This window comes from Sinocyclocheilus rhinocerous, unplaced genomic scaffold (assembly GCF_001515625.1).
Source record: "Sinocyclocheilus rhinocerous isolate Xijiao unplaced genomic scaffold, SAMN03320098_v1.1 scaffold464, whole genome shotgun sequence".
Lineage (NCBI taxonomy): Eukaryota > Metazoa > Chordata > Actinopteri > Cypriniformes > Cyprinidae > Sinocyclocheilus > Sinocyclocheilus rhinocerous.
In genome coordinates this window covers 433761-451220 of record NW_015627918.1, presented here as the reverse complement: position 1 = coordinate 451220, position 17460 = coordinate 433761, and the positions used below count along the sequence as shown (strand labels likewise).

The window sequence follows — 17460 nt, the reverse complement described above, 5'->3', positions numbered from 1 at the left end:
ATATTTATTTTCAAACCATTACTTCTGACTAAAATATGAGTCCATAATCCACAATATTGCTTTCTCCACTGAAAGGCATCTCGTCTGAATCAGGAGAGAAATATATGCACCGATTAAACACCATTTACAAACCAAAATAGCTCTAAACATTGATGTGAGAGGACGTTAGAAGATGGACTTTTTCACTGGAGGAAGCATTATTATAGATTATGGACTATTTTCATGTTACTGATGAAGAAACAAACTCATCCACATCTTGGATGGCCTGAGGGTGAGTAAACTGTCAGCAACTTAAAATTTTTGGGTGAACTATTCCATTAAAATTGCATTTCTTCCCAATTTGTTATTGAACCTATAGTATGCTTAACCATTAAAACTGAACAAATTGATTGAGCTCGCCTCTTAAAACAATACATATAAATGAGGTAGTAAAGAGATTTGCTTTTGTCTGCAGCCAAATTTGAGCTTTTCAAGTTTGAAAGCAACAGTAGCTACTACACTCTAAAAAATGCTGGGTTAAATACAACCCAGTGCTGGGTAAAATAGGGACAAACCCAGCAATTGGGTTGTTTTGACCCAGCGGTTGGGTTACTACCCAGAAGGTTGGGTTAAACATTTAACCCAACCGCTGGGTCAAAACAACCCAATTGCTGGGTTTGTCCCTATTTTACCCATGCACTGGGTTGTATTTAACCCAGCATTTTTTAGAGTGTATAACATTTGAAACTTAAAATAGATAACTAAGTAATATTTAAAATAACTGACGGTATGATGCTGGAGAAAACAGTGTTTTAGTAACTGTTCCTTAACACACTCACAGCATGATAATCACCGGATGCATAACAGCCCTTTAGAAATAAACATATGCGTTTATTTCCACATTTAGCTACTTATGCAGCCAAAAGCATGTTTGCCGTTTTTAGTATAAGAAGTTAGTTTTGCACTTTCTTGTGTTCTTACATTTACATAATCAGCAAAAGCATTAACCGCGTAATTAATGTGTTTGCGTTTCTTATTTCTAGAACTTTTCATTTATTTTAAATTTACCAATAAAGATCCATTGACTAACAATTGACTCACGTCTCTCCTCCCCCTTTCTCCCCCTTCCTCTCTCTCTCTCTGAAGCTCTCTCTCTCTATTATCGCTCATCTCGACCGTGTTTCTCCTCCTGATCTCCGCGCACACAATCTCCGCTAAACCAAGAAATAAAACACACGCGCTCTCTCTCTCTCTTATTCAACAGACGCTCCGTTTCCAGCGCCGGGAATAAAGCTTCATCCACGTTTGGACTCTTTGTCTCGCAGTTGTCCGCTTTTATTTTATTTGCCCCTCTCTGTGAAGGTTCAAGGTGTTTAATATGATGTTCATGTATGTTCTGATGCGCGCTGGCTTTGGATTATTCAGCGTCGCTCTGATCGCCTTTGTCCAGCAGCCAGCCGGCGCTTCTGCCAGCAGAAACCCGCAAGGTAAGTTCCCCTTTCACCCTCACCATGATATGTACCTTTTGGCTGAGGAATGACTTGGGGAAAAATAACTGTTTGATGATTCGTGCTCAGTAAGAACAACTTATGGGACGCAGTTTTCCCCAAACTGTGCTGAAGTAGACTTAAACAGGTATTTTTTAGCATCTTTGAACTGTTTGTGCAGGTGTGTTTATTATAACGTGTGGAGAATTTCGTGATAGATTTATTTTCTCATTGACAGCAATAACGATGCACCAAACTGTAAAATATGCCGCACTTTGACCACTTTTGCTAGATGTTCAAGAAACCAGTCCAGTTAATGTTACACAGCCTGTCTGTTACATTAGAGGCAATACGTTTTTGCTCATTGCACATGCATGGTGTCAAATGTTTGGGGGGCGGGGGGGGGGAATGCAGATATTTAGCAATTAGGAGGTGTGTCAACCACTGGAAAAGTCTCTAGAATGGCTCTAAAATGAAATGATTTAGAGTTCAGTTTCATTTAGGGTCCCATTTCACTGAAATGCCGTATTAGAACCATTTTTTGTTCCCCAAAGAACCTTTTAATGAACAGTTCTTATAAAACCAATTTTTCTTAATATTAAGAACATTTTAATATTCCAAAGAACCTTTTTCCACTGTGAAGAACCTTTTGTGCAATGTAAAGGATCCATGGATGTTAAAGGTTCTTCATGGAATCACAGATGCCAGTAAAGGACCTTTATTTTTAAGAGTGTAGAATAGATCATTCTAGAGTCCAGAGGGCAGGGCCTGCTTGCAACAAACTTCTAAAGCTAAGATAACTCTTAGTTATAATTATAAACAAATGACCACTAAAGGTTTTCTTAACTTGAGGGGTTTGTCGCAATCGTCTGCAGATCCCTCTCAAGCACCTGTAGAATAAAGAGGTTTAGAGTTCGCAGGGTCGTGCACCACTGGTGTGATCTAGTATCCAACTGATGCATCTCTGGAGTTATACATTACATAATTTCTGACTGTTGCATTGAAAGCATTTCATGAAGGCATAAAGATGCTGAATCAGATTACTTAAGATGTCCAAATATGTTCCAAAACTCCTACAATTTAAATTCCAGGCACTTTTATTTCCCCTGCGCATCTAAAATGTAAAAAAATATATGTATATTGTTTGATATTGATTTGATTAATTATAACTTACATAGGAATTACATTAATTACAGACAGCAATGTGATATGCTTGTTTTGGGCAGGTCAATAAAGTAATGTAGTCAGTACATCAACAGTTGGCTGTCAGAACTGAATACATCCTTAAAAATAAATGTTTTTTGATGACATCAGTTCCATGTAGAATATTTAACATCCATGGAATCTTTCTATTGGAAAAGAAGATTATTAAAATGTTCTTCACAATATTTAAAAATAAATGTTCCAAAATGGTGACGCCATACAAGAACCATTTTTGGTTCCTCAAAGAACCTGTCAGTGAACATTTCTTAAAAGAACCATTTTTTTTTCTTAGCAAGAAGAACATTTTGATAATCTAAAGAACCTTTTTCCACTATAAAGAACCTTTTGTGCAATGGAAAGATTCCATGGATGTTATAGGCTCTTCATGGAAACATAGATGCCAGTGAAGAAACTTTATTTTTAAGATGGTTCTTTTAAGAACTGTTCATTGAAAGGTTCTTTGTGGAACCAAAAATGGTTCTTCATAAAGGTTCCAAAAGGGGCTTTTCGAAGTGATGCCATAGAAGAACCATTTTTGGTTCCCCAAAGAACCTTTCAATGAACAGTTCTTAAAAGAACTATAAAGAACCTGTTGTGCAATGTAAAGCTTCCATGGATGATAAAGGTTCTTCATGGAACCATCAACGCCAATAAAGAACCTTTATTTTTAGGGGCATTCTATGGCATTGCTGTACAAACCCTTTTGGAACTTTTATTTTTTAAAGTGATGGAATCTTTCCATTGCACTACAGGTTAATTTAAAGGAAAAATGTCTGTAGATTATTAAAATATTCTTCACAAAAATGGTTCTTCTAGGGCATCGCTGTGCAAACTCCCTTTATTTTTGAGAGTGTAGAACCAAGCCCAGCATCGATTGGGTGGAAGAGGCTGAAGAACAGCTCTGAAACAAAGTGTGTTTAGGGTCTTCGGGGGCTCTAGAACACCTTCAGAATGAAGACATCTCGAGTCCAGAGGGGCTGAGCTCTAGATCCCAGCTGAGCCCTCATTCACCTCCATTCCCCATCACTGACCTGCACCTGTTTATCACCGCGGGACGGTCAGGTCAGGTGTGTGTGTGTGTGTGTGTTTGAGATGATGTTGCAGGTTTGGGGTCGTTTTTGAAAGTTGTTCTGCTTTTTGAGTCTTGTGCTCCAGATGTGATGGCAGAGCTTTTGAGTTTGTGGTAATGCACTGAAATCTGTCGTAATGGAGAGAGAAAATTACAGGAGTTTCAAAGTCGTTTCTTTGGCTATCTTTTTTTTTTTGCCCTCCTTTTTATCATTGCCTATTTTGTGCTCTGTCGCATTTATTTACTTTTAATTTCATTGGGTGGAAGAGGCTGAAGAACAGCTCTGAAACAAAGTGTGTTTAGGGTCTTCGGGGGCTCTAGAACGCCTTCAGAATGAAGACATCTCGAGTCCAGAGGGGCTGAGCTCTAGATCCCAGCTGAGCCCTCATTCACCTCCATTCCCCATCACTCACCGACATGCTGTCCGTACAAACAAACGTCAACAAATGGCAACTCTCGGGGCTCGATCCATGCTGACCACATGTTGCTCAGTTCCATATGGCCGAGAGCTGGAAAGCAGTCTCATGGAGGTCATTTAAAGGTATTTAGCACTGTAAAGTTAAGTATTTGACGTTCACCTGTGACTCTGAAAGCGTTCACTGAACCTCTGGGTATTTAGCAAGCTTTTGCTTGAGGGTGGGAGGAGTAGATGTTACGTTTTGTTTCGTTTGGAGGTCACGGCTAATGGATTGTTACGCAAGCATGATGCAGTGATGTCGGCGGTCACTCGTGTACGTCTGGTATGTGTGCATTTACGTTTGGTGAAGTCGTTTCTTTGGCTTTTTTTTTTTTTGCCCTCCTTTTTATCATTGCCTATTTTGTGCTCTGTCACATTTATTTACTTTTAATTTCTTTTTTTTTTCTTCATTGTATTCTTTCTTTTTTCTTCATTGTATTCTTTCTTTTTTCTTTCTTAGTTTGCTATTTCTTTTGCTTTTTGTCTTTTTCTGCAACTGTTCATTCTTTCTTGCTTGCTTTCTTTCTTTGCTTTTTGCTTTCATGCTTTTTTGCTCTTTTTGCTTTCTTTCACTTTCTTTTGCTCTTTCTTTCACTTTCTTTTGCTCTTTCTTTTGCTCTCTCACTTTCTGTCTCTCTTTTGCTCTTTCTTTCTTTTCTTCTGTTTCTTGCTCTTTATTTCTCTTTCTTTTGCTCTTTCTCACTTTCTGTCTCTCTTTTTTTGCTCTTTCTTTCCTTTCTTCTGTTTTTTTTGCTCTTTCTTTCACTTTGACTTTCAGCTGGTCTTTCATTCTCTCCTGTCATTTTTATTCTTCGGTTCTCTTGTTTGTTTGTTTTATTCTTTATTTTAATGTTATTTCTTTTTATTGTTGCACAGTCATTCTTGTCTCTCATTTTTATTTGTTGGTTCTGTTTGTTCATTCTTTCTTAATTTGTTCGTTTGCTGTTGCTCTCTTTCATTCTTCCATTCTTTTTCATTCGTTTGCAGTCTTTTCCTTATTCCTCTTTATGTTGCTCTGTCATACTTTCATTCTGTCTTCATTCATTATTTGCGTAATTAGTTAGCGTTAGTTAATGCATTACGTTTGTTGCAGTATTTATGAATCTTTGTTCATTAAAATACTGTTCATTGTTAGTTCATGGTAGCTCAGGTCCATTAATTAATATTAACAGATTTTAATTTAATAATGTGTTAATAAATGTTGCAAAGATTAACTTAATTGGTTCATGTTAACTAATGTAGTAAGGTAATGTTAACAAATGGAAAGATGTTCCTTCTTTTTTTCATTCAGTGTTTCTTTGTTTTCTTTCCATCTTAATTAGAGTTGAATTTGTCTGTCTGGACGGGAGCGTTTTGTCTGTCAAACGCATCAGTAGCATATAAAACAGACAGTGAGTGATTAAAGGGTGCCGTTCGTCTGGTCAGTGTTTATTAAACGCAGATGTTCGCCATTAGCATCTTTGTCCTTTATCAACGTCACCATAATTGCAGGTTACCAGCACCGTGAAATGATCATAATTCATTATAATAATCATAATTCCAAGTAAATGGGATAAGGAGGCTTTTAAAAACCCATGTGTAATAAATGACTTGGCGAGAAAAAAAAAACCTGATGTTCATGAGGTACAGAAGGAGAACGGCTCGGTTTTGCTTTTTGCTCTCCTGGCCCAGAGCTGCAGGCTAACAGCGCCAAGGCAACCGGCGGTGAGGATGTGACATGCCGCAGCGGTGTGTGTGTGTTGATGTAACCTCTAGTCCATCTCCCCGTTCACCCCGAGGCAAAACCCCTGCCGGGCAGACCCTGCTGGACAACTTCAGTGTGGGAAATACACATTTCCCTTGAATAGCAGGAGCCCGAGAAGGAGGGGAGAACAGCGGAGGCCTGCCGGGGAGGGGTGGGGGGTTTGTTTGCTTTGTGTTGCCTTTCACTCAATGAAGTTGGAGTATTCCTTTGTGAGTCTGGAGCAATGGCCTTGTCAGAGGTGGGGACAGATGATCTCTCAGCGCTTCGATTTAGAGAATATCTGGAATAGAACATCCTTGTAGGAAAGAAAAATTGTGATCGAGATCTCTTTAATATCTATATTGCTGCTTGTAGCCTGTCATGAGATTAAATGGAGACTTCTGCTTGAGTTTCATGCTTCTCAGATGTTCCTCTTGAGGAAAAAGACCCCATATGCATCTCCTCAAGATTTTAGAGGGTAGTTTAATGTCTCAACTGCGCTCAAATCTGCTAAAATTCTCCCAAAACAAATAATAATCTGAGCATGCATTTGGACTGAAAAAACAAACAAACATTGAGATCTCAGTAGTATCGTAAATGTTTCTTCTTGACTCCCAATATATGAAATGGAGGGGAAATAAAGACTTTTGAGTTTCATGCTTCTCAGATGTTTCTCTTGAGGGGAAAAATCCTTCATAAGTGTCATTTTTTTATGTCTCAAACTGTGCACCGATTGACCAAAATCTAAAATCAAATGTAATTTTACTATGAACTTCAAATGTTTATCATTAAATTCTCACAAAAACAGATCATCTGAGCATGCATTTAGATTGAAAAACAATGAGATCTCTATAATATCTCAATTAGTTCTCTAAGACTGCCATGAGATTAAATAGAGAGAAAAGTGGAGACTCAAGTTTCATGCTTCTCAGATGTTTCTCTTGAGGAAAAAGACCTCATATACATTCAATGAGATTTTCAGAGGACTTTTAATGTCTCAAACTGATTTGCTGATTTGCAAAGACACCAAAATCTATAATCAAAAGTCATTTCTATATGAACTTTGTATATTTAACATCAATTTCTCCCAAAAACAAATGATCTGAGCATGCATTTGGACAGAAAAAACACTGAGATCTCTATAATATCTCAGTTGTTTCTTCTAGTCTCCCAATGTATTAAACCAAAGGAAAAAAAGAAGAAGTTTTAAGTTTCATGCTTCTCAGATGTTCCTCTTGAGGAAAAAGACCCCATATGTGGCATCTTAAGATTTTCAGAGAATATTTTAATGTTTCAAACTGTGCTCATATTTGCCAAGACACCAAAATCTATAATGAAAAGTAATTTCAGTATGAACTTTAAACACTTATCATGAAATTCTCCCAGTTGTCTCGAACTGTGGCTTGCTTGGACCCCAAAATCTGTAATCAAAACTGCAATCTTCAATCGTTTATCATCAAATCAGAACATCAAAAAACAACTTATCTAAGTGAAAATATCTTTAATATCTCAGTTTTCAATTCTCCCAGACTGTAATGAAATTGACAGCAAATGAAAACTCTTTCTGCTTCTCAAATGTTCCTCCTAAGAAAAAGATTTTACAATCAAAAGTCAGAGATCTCAATATTTCTCATTAAAAACTCTGTCTATCATCATTCATATTTATATCTCTTTGTCAACTGTATTTTTATGACACCAATTTTTACTTCTTTCCCTCAGAAGCATCTCAGGGAAAGTCGATGCTTTTAGTTAACAACAATTCCATTCAGTCTCCAGTGCAATGACAGAAAATTGTAAATACAACTGGAAGAGATATCAACTTCGCGCTGTGGATCGCCGGATCGGCTTTCACCGTGGACGAAGCAGAGTCCAGCCCAGGGTCGTCACATGTGGTTGCCGCAGGCATCACAGTATGGTAAGGGGCGTAACATTTCCGTCACACGCTTGAGGTATTCAGCCAATCACAACGCACTAGATAGCTGGCCAATCAGAGCACACCTCGCTTTTCAGACCGATGAGCTTTGTAAAAATCGACGCGTTTCAGAAAGGCGGGGCATAGAGGAGAAACAATAATGTACAGTATGTGGAAAATAATGTGTTTTTTGAACCTTAAACCGCATAAACACATTTCATTACACCAAATACACCAAATAATGTTCTTTTTAGCAGCATCATATGACCCCTTTAAAGGTTTCTCTCTGTTCTTATCTTGGTGCACGTCTTTCTCGCAAATGTCTTGCTTTCACTCCTTTTAACCCACAATCCAGAAAATCTCTCACCAAAGTGGAGTGTGCATTTTTGAGGTTGGAGTTGAAGCATTTATAGTCAGCCACATGGCGAAATATGTTTACTGTTCAGTCAGATTCAAAGTGTACAAAACCCCAAACGAGTTGCCACTGTGAGAGCTTCTTGAAGTTTTTTTTTTTAGATAAGATGGATCATACATGTTTTTGTCCTTAGAAAAAAAGTACTATGGGATAGAGTTCTGCGATGTCAAAACCCGGAATATTAATTCACTGTGTGTTCTCTCGAGATTTTCCTATGGGATTTTAATGTTTTTTTTTTTCTAATATATTTACAGTAGGAAATTTACAAAATATCTTCTTTACTTAATATCCTAATGATTTTTGGCATAAAAGAAAAATCAATAATTTTGACCCATACAATGTATTTTTGGCTATTGCTACAAATACACCCCAGCGACTTAAGACTGCTTTTGTGCTCCAGGGTCACATATGAGTAAAATAAGGTCTGTGGTAAATATATAAATGTTTTGCTCTATAATGTAAATTACATTCACCCATACTGAAAATGTGAATTTTGAAAATGTGTTATTTTAAAAATGTTTGTTTGTAATAAGTAACTACATAATAATGTTTGGTGTGTGTGCAGTTTACATACTACAATAAAAAAGTCCAAGTATCGTCAACTTATATCTACTGTATGCTGAATTAGTCTTCTGGGTTCTGACGTCATGACATCCTGACATGGCATTAGGAAAGCAAAGGTTGTAGGTTTGATTCCCAGGGAATGCATGAACGGATAATATGTATACTTTGAATGCAATGCAAGTCACTTGCATAAATGTAAATGTATTTTCATATACTCTATGGTACAGAATGATTACCATATTCAAAACATGGTATTTCCATTTTAATAAATCTAACAAAGTGTTTGCTCTATGCTAACAAACAAGCATAATTCACAATATATTTTCTGAAATATCTTCATTCCCTTAATATCTTACACAATTTAACTAGTTTTCAAGGATGTTTAGATTTTTTTTTTTTTGTGAAAAACAAGACAGAATAATGATTTATTGCAGTGTTAAATTAGTAGTTCACCCTAAAATGAATATATGCTGACAATGTCCTCACCCTCAGGCCATCCAAGATGTAGATGAGTTTGTTTCTTCATCAGATTTGGAGAAATGTAGCATTACATCACTTGCTCAGCAATGGATGCTCTGCAGTGAATGGGTGCCGTCAGAATGAGAGTCCAAACAGCTGATAAAAACATCACAATAATCCACAAGTAATCCACACCACTCCAGTCCATCAGTTAATGTCTGGTGAAGTGAAAAGCTGCATGTTTGTGAGAAACAAATCCATAATTAAGATGTTTTTAACAGTCCATAATATTCCTTTCCCCAGTGAAAAAGTCGTCTCTTCTGAATCAAGAGAGAAATATGCACAGATTAAGCACCGTTTAGAAGCCAAAAGAGTTCTAAACAAATATGTGGGTGGATTTTGATGTGAGAGTCAACAGGAGATGGAGTTTTTCACTGGAGGAAATTTATTATTATGAATTATGGACTCATATTTTAGCGACGGTTTAAAGTTAAAATGCCTTAATGATGGATTTGTTTCTTTTAACCACGTAGCTTTTCACTTCTCAAGATGTTAACGGATGGACTGGAGTGGTGTGGATTACTTGTGGATTATTGTGATGTTTTTATCAGCTGTTTGGACTCTCATTCTGACGGCACCCATTCACTGCAGAGCATCCATTGCTGAGCAAGAGATGCAATGCTACATTTCTCCAAATCTGATGAAGAAACAAACTCATCTACATCTTGGATGACCTGAGGGGGAATAATTTGCCAGCAAGTTTTCATTTTTGGGTGAACTATTCCATTAATAAACTATATAATGAAGAGCTAAGAGTTTTTATGTTAAACTAAAAAGCAGTTGGAGTGGAACAGCTTTTCTGTATAATTTAATTGTTGGTGATTGTTAACAGGCAAGAGTGGCAGTACAGGCTTTTCCCCCCCTCATCGCAGGCATCGTTAGGAGACAGAAGGAAAGCAAACATGCCTCAGCTAATTAGCGGGCTGGGCTGGCGGTATATACATAGCCTGTGTGCGCTTTACGCTCTAACGTACAATTACTAAGCCAGAAGTGACACTGCTGGGTTTAGATCATTAGGAGTTTACACTGATGGTGCGGTCCGCTTCAGAGGAAGTGTGGAGACCACATCTGTAGGTGTTAGCGAGAGCGCGTGAATGCCTTCCTAGTTAAATGTGTGAATGTCACGTGAAGCGGGAGGAAATACATCTGAATTGAAGGCTTTTATGGTGAAATCAGTGTTGGATTAATGCATTAAATGACCGCGTTTTGTGTTTTTTAACACGGTGTGCTCTTATTCTTTTTAGGAGTTCAATTTAGGAACGCTATTTATGAAATACAGATGTGAAATCTATGATAATCTGAACGTTTTCAACAAAACCCGTCAGTGTTGTACCTCATGCTTTCCCAAATCTTCGCATGCATGTGTAAAATCCAGAGTGTCTTAGAGAGGCGTCTATTTTAAGCGTGTCAGTGGCAAGGGTGGAGATGACATGAGGCATAGGTGAAGTCCTTGTAAAGATATGAAGAAATTTTTTTTTATTTATGCTAAATAATGTATACTTGAAACATTGCACACTTTAACTTTAAAAAACTACTAGGGCTAGGTGTACGTAACGTACCATAGAGTGCAGAAGAGATTATGTATTTTGGTAAGCCAAAACCCAGAAACAAGCGTTATAGCACTTCCATTTCCATCGTCCTGAAGTCAATGGGGTTTTTGAATGGGTTTTTGCCTGAAATAATCAATGGTGAACACAAGCTTAAGCTATTTTCACGTTTTATTCTACAACATAAAATACATTAAAGCTTTACCTGTCTCGAAAAATGCATTCGCTAACAAGTGTCTAAATGGGGTTCCAGAGGTTGTCAGGCACAGTAAACCTCATCATGTCAAACAGGTAAACTCATCTTCTCACTTGATGCTTTCACAGCCTTGTTTGTTTAAAATCACACTCTTGCAAACTCGTCCAACTCAAACTTTAAGGGCAAATGTTTTTAAAGGGGTCATATGATGCGATTTCGATTTTTCCTTTCTCTTTGGTAGATGAGAGTACAGTATGTACAGTATGTGGAAAATAATGTGTTTTTTTAACCTTAAACCGCATAAACACATTGCATTACACCAAATAATGTTCTTTTTAGCAGCATCATATGACCCCTTTAAATATAGACTGAAAGAGTTGTCGGAAACTTAATGATGGTGACATTAAAGTCATGTGACTGTGCTGTAGTTCGTTTATTGTCTGCGTTTAGGTTTTTACTTCTGGCGATTGTATTCATGCTTCAGCTGCGTTTGTGAAGATTATCATGATGAACAAAATGTATAAGATTCATAAACTTTTGTGGTCACAGAGTTAATTTTCTCCTTAATCCAAAAGCCACTGGAAAAGTCCTATTGGGTTTTTGTTGAGGGAACCAGGGTGATTCCAACGCCTGGGGATTGGCTTTCAAAAATACGTCATCCCTGCATTATTAGTGATAGACTCATATGTATCAGCCTGGTTGAGCCACAACCTACTGGTCGTTGAAATAGCTATTTTATGCTTTTAAAAGGCTCAGTTTGAGAGGTTGTTAGCTTTCTTAACATGTATGACCCTGGAGAAAAACATTGTTTGAATAACTTCTGGGTCACCTGGACATTGTACAGTAGGTTTGGGTATTTTCAGTGCATTTTTCAGTGTTTCAGTTGAAATGGCTTAATAAACAAAATCTCATTTTGTTTTAGGTAAAGACCAACCCAATCTCATGGGAACACAATTATTTTGCGATTTTGTATGAAATAGTTTCATGACCAGTTTCAAGTAGTTATGGCCACTGGCAGGTGTGGCAGAAAGTGAATTCTGGATCCTTCCTGTAAGAATATCATGAGAGAGGCTTCACGTCTGCAGAAACAGATGGCAAACTTGATGTTGAGACGATCTGACCACAGCTGCATCTGAGTCCGCAGCAGCTCTCTTCACCCTACGGGAGAGATGTTCAAATATAGAGAATATTTCCTCGAAAACGAACATGAGCTTGGCGCACAGGCTGTCTGACTATGAAATCCGACAGTATCGAGGCTTTGATGATAAGAGTAGCTGAAGTCAAGGCTGATAGTCAAGTGAAATGACGAACCTCTTAAACCTGGTAAATGGTTCAAGTTTAAGTGATGCCGATGAGAGTGAATGGACCTGTGTTAAAGTAAAAGTGCAATAAGAATCGATCTGTCTGTCTGTCGTTCAGTCTGTCTAGTTATTAGTGATTTTGAGTAATTATGTAAAATGGGCAGTTTTGTATCTTATTTGCTTTGTTCAAATTGCATTATACACTGCTATTTAAAAGTCTGAGGTCAGTTTTTTAAACGCTTTTGAAAGAAGTCTTTTCTGCTCACCAAGGCTGCATTTATTTGTTAAATAAATACAATAAAAACTCTAATATTGTGAAATATTTTTGTCATTTAAAGTAACTGTTTTCTATTTGAATATATTTTAAAATATAATATATTCCTGTGAATTTTCAGCAGCATTACTCTAGTCTACAGTGTCACATGGTCATTCTACTATGCTGATTTACTGCTCATTTCTGAATATCAATGCTGTAAACAGATGTGCTGCTTCATATTTTTGTGGAAACCACAATGCATTTTATTTTCCAGGATTCTTTGATGAATAGAAATTCAAAACAACAGCATTTATTTGAACTCTTTTGTAACATTCTAAATGTGTTTACTGTCACTGTCTTTGCTAAATTAACATTATTTCTTTTTTCAAAAATCTGACCGCAGACAGTTAAACAGTAGTGTGTGTATAGCCTTCACTAAATATAATGTATTTAAACTGAAATGGTGCACTATTCATTTACAAGGCTGTCATTAGATTGCATGCTATTCAAAATGACCACTTCAGTTTTGTGCAGTGTTTAGTCTCATAAAAAATATAAAGTATAATACAAAAACGAGCAAAACCCTGCTAGATTAATGAGTAGCATCCACCGTATGTGCATAATGTATGCAGATAATACTGTTCAGTTCAAAGTAGCAGGTAGCAGAAGTGTGGAAAATGTGTTTTGGTTGTCAGAATCTTTAAGCCGTGAACAGAATTAAAGGGATAGTTCACCCTGAAAATGAAAATTCTGTCATTAATTACTCACCCTCATGTCGTTCCAAACCCGTAAGACCTCAGTTCATCTTCGGAACACAAATTAAGATATTTTTGATGCATTCTGACAGCTCTCTGACCCTCCCATAGACAGCAAGGGAACTATCACGATCAACGTCCAGAAACGTAGCAAGGAGATCGGTAAAATAATCCATGTTACATCAGGGGTTCAATCGGAATATTACGAAGCTATGAGAATATTTTTTGTGCGCAAAAGAAAAAAAAAAAACGACTTTATTCAACAATTCGTCTCCTAGCTCCATTTTGGAGAGTATCCACTGAACGCAAACAGCGGATATGTTTTCTACGTTGTTTGTGATTTGATTTGAACGAAAACAACGTATCCGCGTGGCGCAGCTGACACAGAACAACTTTTTTTTTCTTTTGCGCACAAAAAGTATTCTCGTAGCTTCGTAATATTACGATTGAACCCCTGATGTAACATGGATTATTTTACCGATCTCCTTGCTACGTTTCTGGACGTTGATCGTGGTAGTACCCTTGCTGTCTATGGGAGGGTCAGAGAGCTGTCAGAATGCATCAAAAATATCTTAATTTGTATTCCGAAGATGAACGAAGGTCTTACGGGTTTGGAACGACAAGAAGGTGAGTAATTAATGACCGAATTTTCATTTTTGGGTGAACTATCCCTTTAAGGTGGCGGTCACCTTGTCTGAACATCCCAGCCTGATTGGCTTCATTTTGCAGTGTACATAAACTCTCAGCCGGAACGAGTCACAACCCTGAACGGATTTAAGTGAAAGTGACTGTGGGTAAGAAATCCATCCTCATTCTCTTTAATTAGGCTTTTCTTGCCTGCCACGGATGGCCGTGTCCTCAGACAAGCCGTCAGAGCCATGCTGGAATCTGAACTGTTGCGGTCGCCTGTCAGCGGCTCGGCAGGTAACGGCGCTGTTTGCACAGAGGTGTTTGTGATAATCCCACTCCTGTTAAGAAAACACAAGCAGGGCCGCCGGAGCAAACCGCCGGCTTATTCACAGTGATGTCAGGCACCGGGTGGATGAAGGCATAATGTATATCTGTAGGCCAACACCCAGAAACGATTTAGTATTTTAGTACACTCTTGCAAAATATTATAACTAACTTTCAAGGAAAATGTTTTTAAATAAAGAATTTTTAAATAAAGTTGTCAGAAGCTTAACAGTGGTGACGTTGAAGTCATGTGACTGTGTTATAGTTTGTTTATAGTCTACGTTTAACTTTTTCTTCTGCCGATTGTATTTAGGCTTCAGCGTTTCAAGCCATCATTACAGCTAACAGGGAACATTCTCAGAACGTTGTGGAAAGGTTTTCTCAACGTTATGAACATAAAAATCGACTACACATAACATTCTTCCAGTAACGTTAATAGAACATTAAAAGTTAGCGACAAAAATTGTTCATGGAACATTTATTCCTAAAACATTCTTCTGATGTTTTTTAAATGTTACTACTTGTTTCGGAATGTTCCGAGAACATTCAAAAGTAACATGATGAAATGGAATGTTCCCTTAATGTTCGCAAAACGATGGACGAACGTTTTTAAAACAAAAACTAGATGTTTTGAATTCCATTCTGAAATAACGTTTTTATAACATTAGCAAAACATTCATTGTTAGCTGGGATAAGCTTCAAAGTTTTTCGCAGATGAGCCCATTAAAAAAGATGGCAGATGAAATAAGTGAAATTTGCAATTGTTCTTGTATGCATTTTATTGTCCGATGAACCATTTATGCACATATTGGAGGACTTTATTCGCATCTTTTTTGCATGTCTTATTGTGTATGATCCAAACAATTCCTGATGCACAAAATCAATTGCAGACTATTTTCTAATTGCATATGCTGTTTCACTCAGAAATATGAAATGTCTGAAAGGACTGATACCTGTTGATGCACATTGATTCATACTCTCACCTCTCAGTTCTTTCAGGTCAAAGAAAGTCACGTGACTCTATTCCCGCCAAACGTTTGCACTCTGTGATCCGCTCAGTTTGTCTGGATGCAGTGCTTCACCTCTGATGGAAACGTTCACACATGGACTCTTTTCATGTCTGGGTTTTGGCATTGCTCGTCGTTGTCTGTCGGATGAGCCTCAAGGGCCGTGAGATAGCGATCGGTGGTTTTGTCAAAGATAGAGTTCTTCAGACACTTGGAGATTGCCAAAGGAAAGCCAGACTTTTGTTGCCTGAGCATGCATTAAACATCAAAGGTATGATGGGGTGATAAATGCTGCCAGTTTATGTTATTAGTATGATGCTACGGCTTATGAATGAACTGAAGAGACCACAGGAAGTTTGGGATAGAACAATGGCATGCAACTTTACAATACTAAAAATATAGTAATTTTATTTAACTTGCTATGGCTTATTAATATACATTTTGTTTGTTTGTGCATCTTGTGCATTTTATTTTATTTATGCATCTAAGACTTTAATGCATAACCTAAATAAATGCCTCTGCAATGCAGAATATGCAAATTTTAAAAGTGACTATTTTACCCAATAATTGCATGCTAATTATTTACTGCCAAATTCCATTTGAATCAATTGTTGGGTCCGTTTGGATGCTACTTTAGAAAGCAGCTGCCTATATAGACAGTATTTAAATAGGGTAAATGAATGAATCTAGTGTTGATTATGAAAATTAATCAGGTTATATTAGTCTACATTCATCAGAAAGCGTGTATTTGTTCTAGAATGGTTGTACACTTAGATGATTTTGCAAGTCATTTTTGAGACCCTCACAATTCATGTTTGGACTTTATCAAAAAGTTGACTTCTTTAAGACCACCTGCAATTAAAATTGGTGGTAATTTTGCCTTTGAGGTCATTTATATGCTATGGGCACTCCTAAAAATTCAACTTTTAGCAAATATGCACATGTAAAATTGATGATACATCTTGTTAACTGGACCTGGACTGACTCTCAATAGCAAGTACTGGTTTTTCCAACAGATTTAATCCGGAGTTAAGACAGTTAATGAACACTAAACCATAAAAACATTTTCGTTACTTGAAATAAAATGTTAACTGAGGAAAAATAAAATACAGAAATCAAAAGATTTTATTTAAGCTAGTTACCAATTCCACATTGCTCATTTTCATTTAGTTTGACTTGATGTAAAAAAACACCTTAAACTTGAAATGCAATAAAAATATAAACTGTAGACATATTTAAAAAAATAAAAATGACAAAATACAACAAAATTACTAAAACTTTCAAATGAAAGCTGAAAATATAAAAATAAAAACCAAGTCAAAATATTAATAAAAGCTAGTATTTCAAGGTTCAATGCAGGGTTAATATAATTAATGAAAACTGAAACCGTAAAAAATAATTTTCATTACTTGAAGTAAAGTAAATGTTAACTGAAGTAAAATAAAATATAAATAAAAATGATTTTATTTTAAGCCAAATCCACATTCCTTATTTTCATTTAGTTTAACTTGATGTACGAAAATAACTAAAACGAATACTGAAATCGTATAAAAAGACATATTTTAAAAAAGAAAAATGACAAAATGAAACAAAACTACTATAACTTTAAAATGAAAACTTAAGATATATAAAAAAAATTATTAATAAAAACTTTCAATGATACTAAAACAACACTAGCTCAAATAAAATATTTAAAAAAAAACAATTGACAGCAATTCAAAAGTACACCAAAAAATTGCAAGTAAAACAAAGATTTCAAAATGTCACAATAATTTAATTCAGTGTTACTTGCTGTTTCTTTGTAATTTATGAAATTCAGTAGCAGTTTTAAAGTGAAAATTGTTTTCAAAGTTAAATCTGGATTTTGACTAGACATCGCTTAAAGGGGTCATATGATGCTGCTAAAAAGAACATTATTTTGTGTATTTGGTGTAATGAAATGTGTTTATGGGGTTTAAGGTTCAAAAAACACATTATTTTCCACATACTGTACATTATTGTTTCTCCTCTATGCCGCACCTTTCTGAAAGGCGTCGATTTTTACAAAGCTCATCGATCTGAAAAAGCGAGGTGTGCTCTGATTGGCCAGCTATCCAATGCGTTGTGATTGGCCGAA

The 17460-nt window shown here is 36.6% G+C and overlaps 1 protein-coding gene across 1 annotated transcript in view; it reads left to right on the top strand.

Moving 5' to 3' along the window:
• Positions 1-1149: 1149 nt before the first annotated feature.
• LOC107737055 (signal peptide, CUB and EGF-like domain-containing protein 3) overlaps positions 1150-17460 on the top strand; it is a 119618-nt gene continuing 103307 nt past the window's right edge. The window contains exon 1 of the mRNA XM_016548459.1: positions 1150-1466. Coding sequence (XP_016403945.1) covers positions 1358-1466 — 109 coding nt within the window. The 5' untranslated portion in view covers positions 1150-1357. The remainder of the gene's footprint in view (positions 1467-17460) is intronic.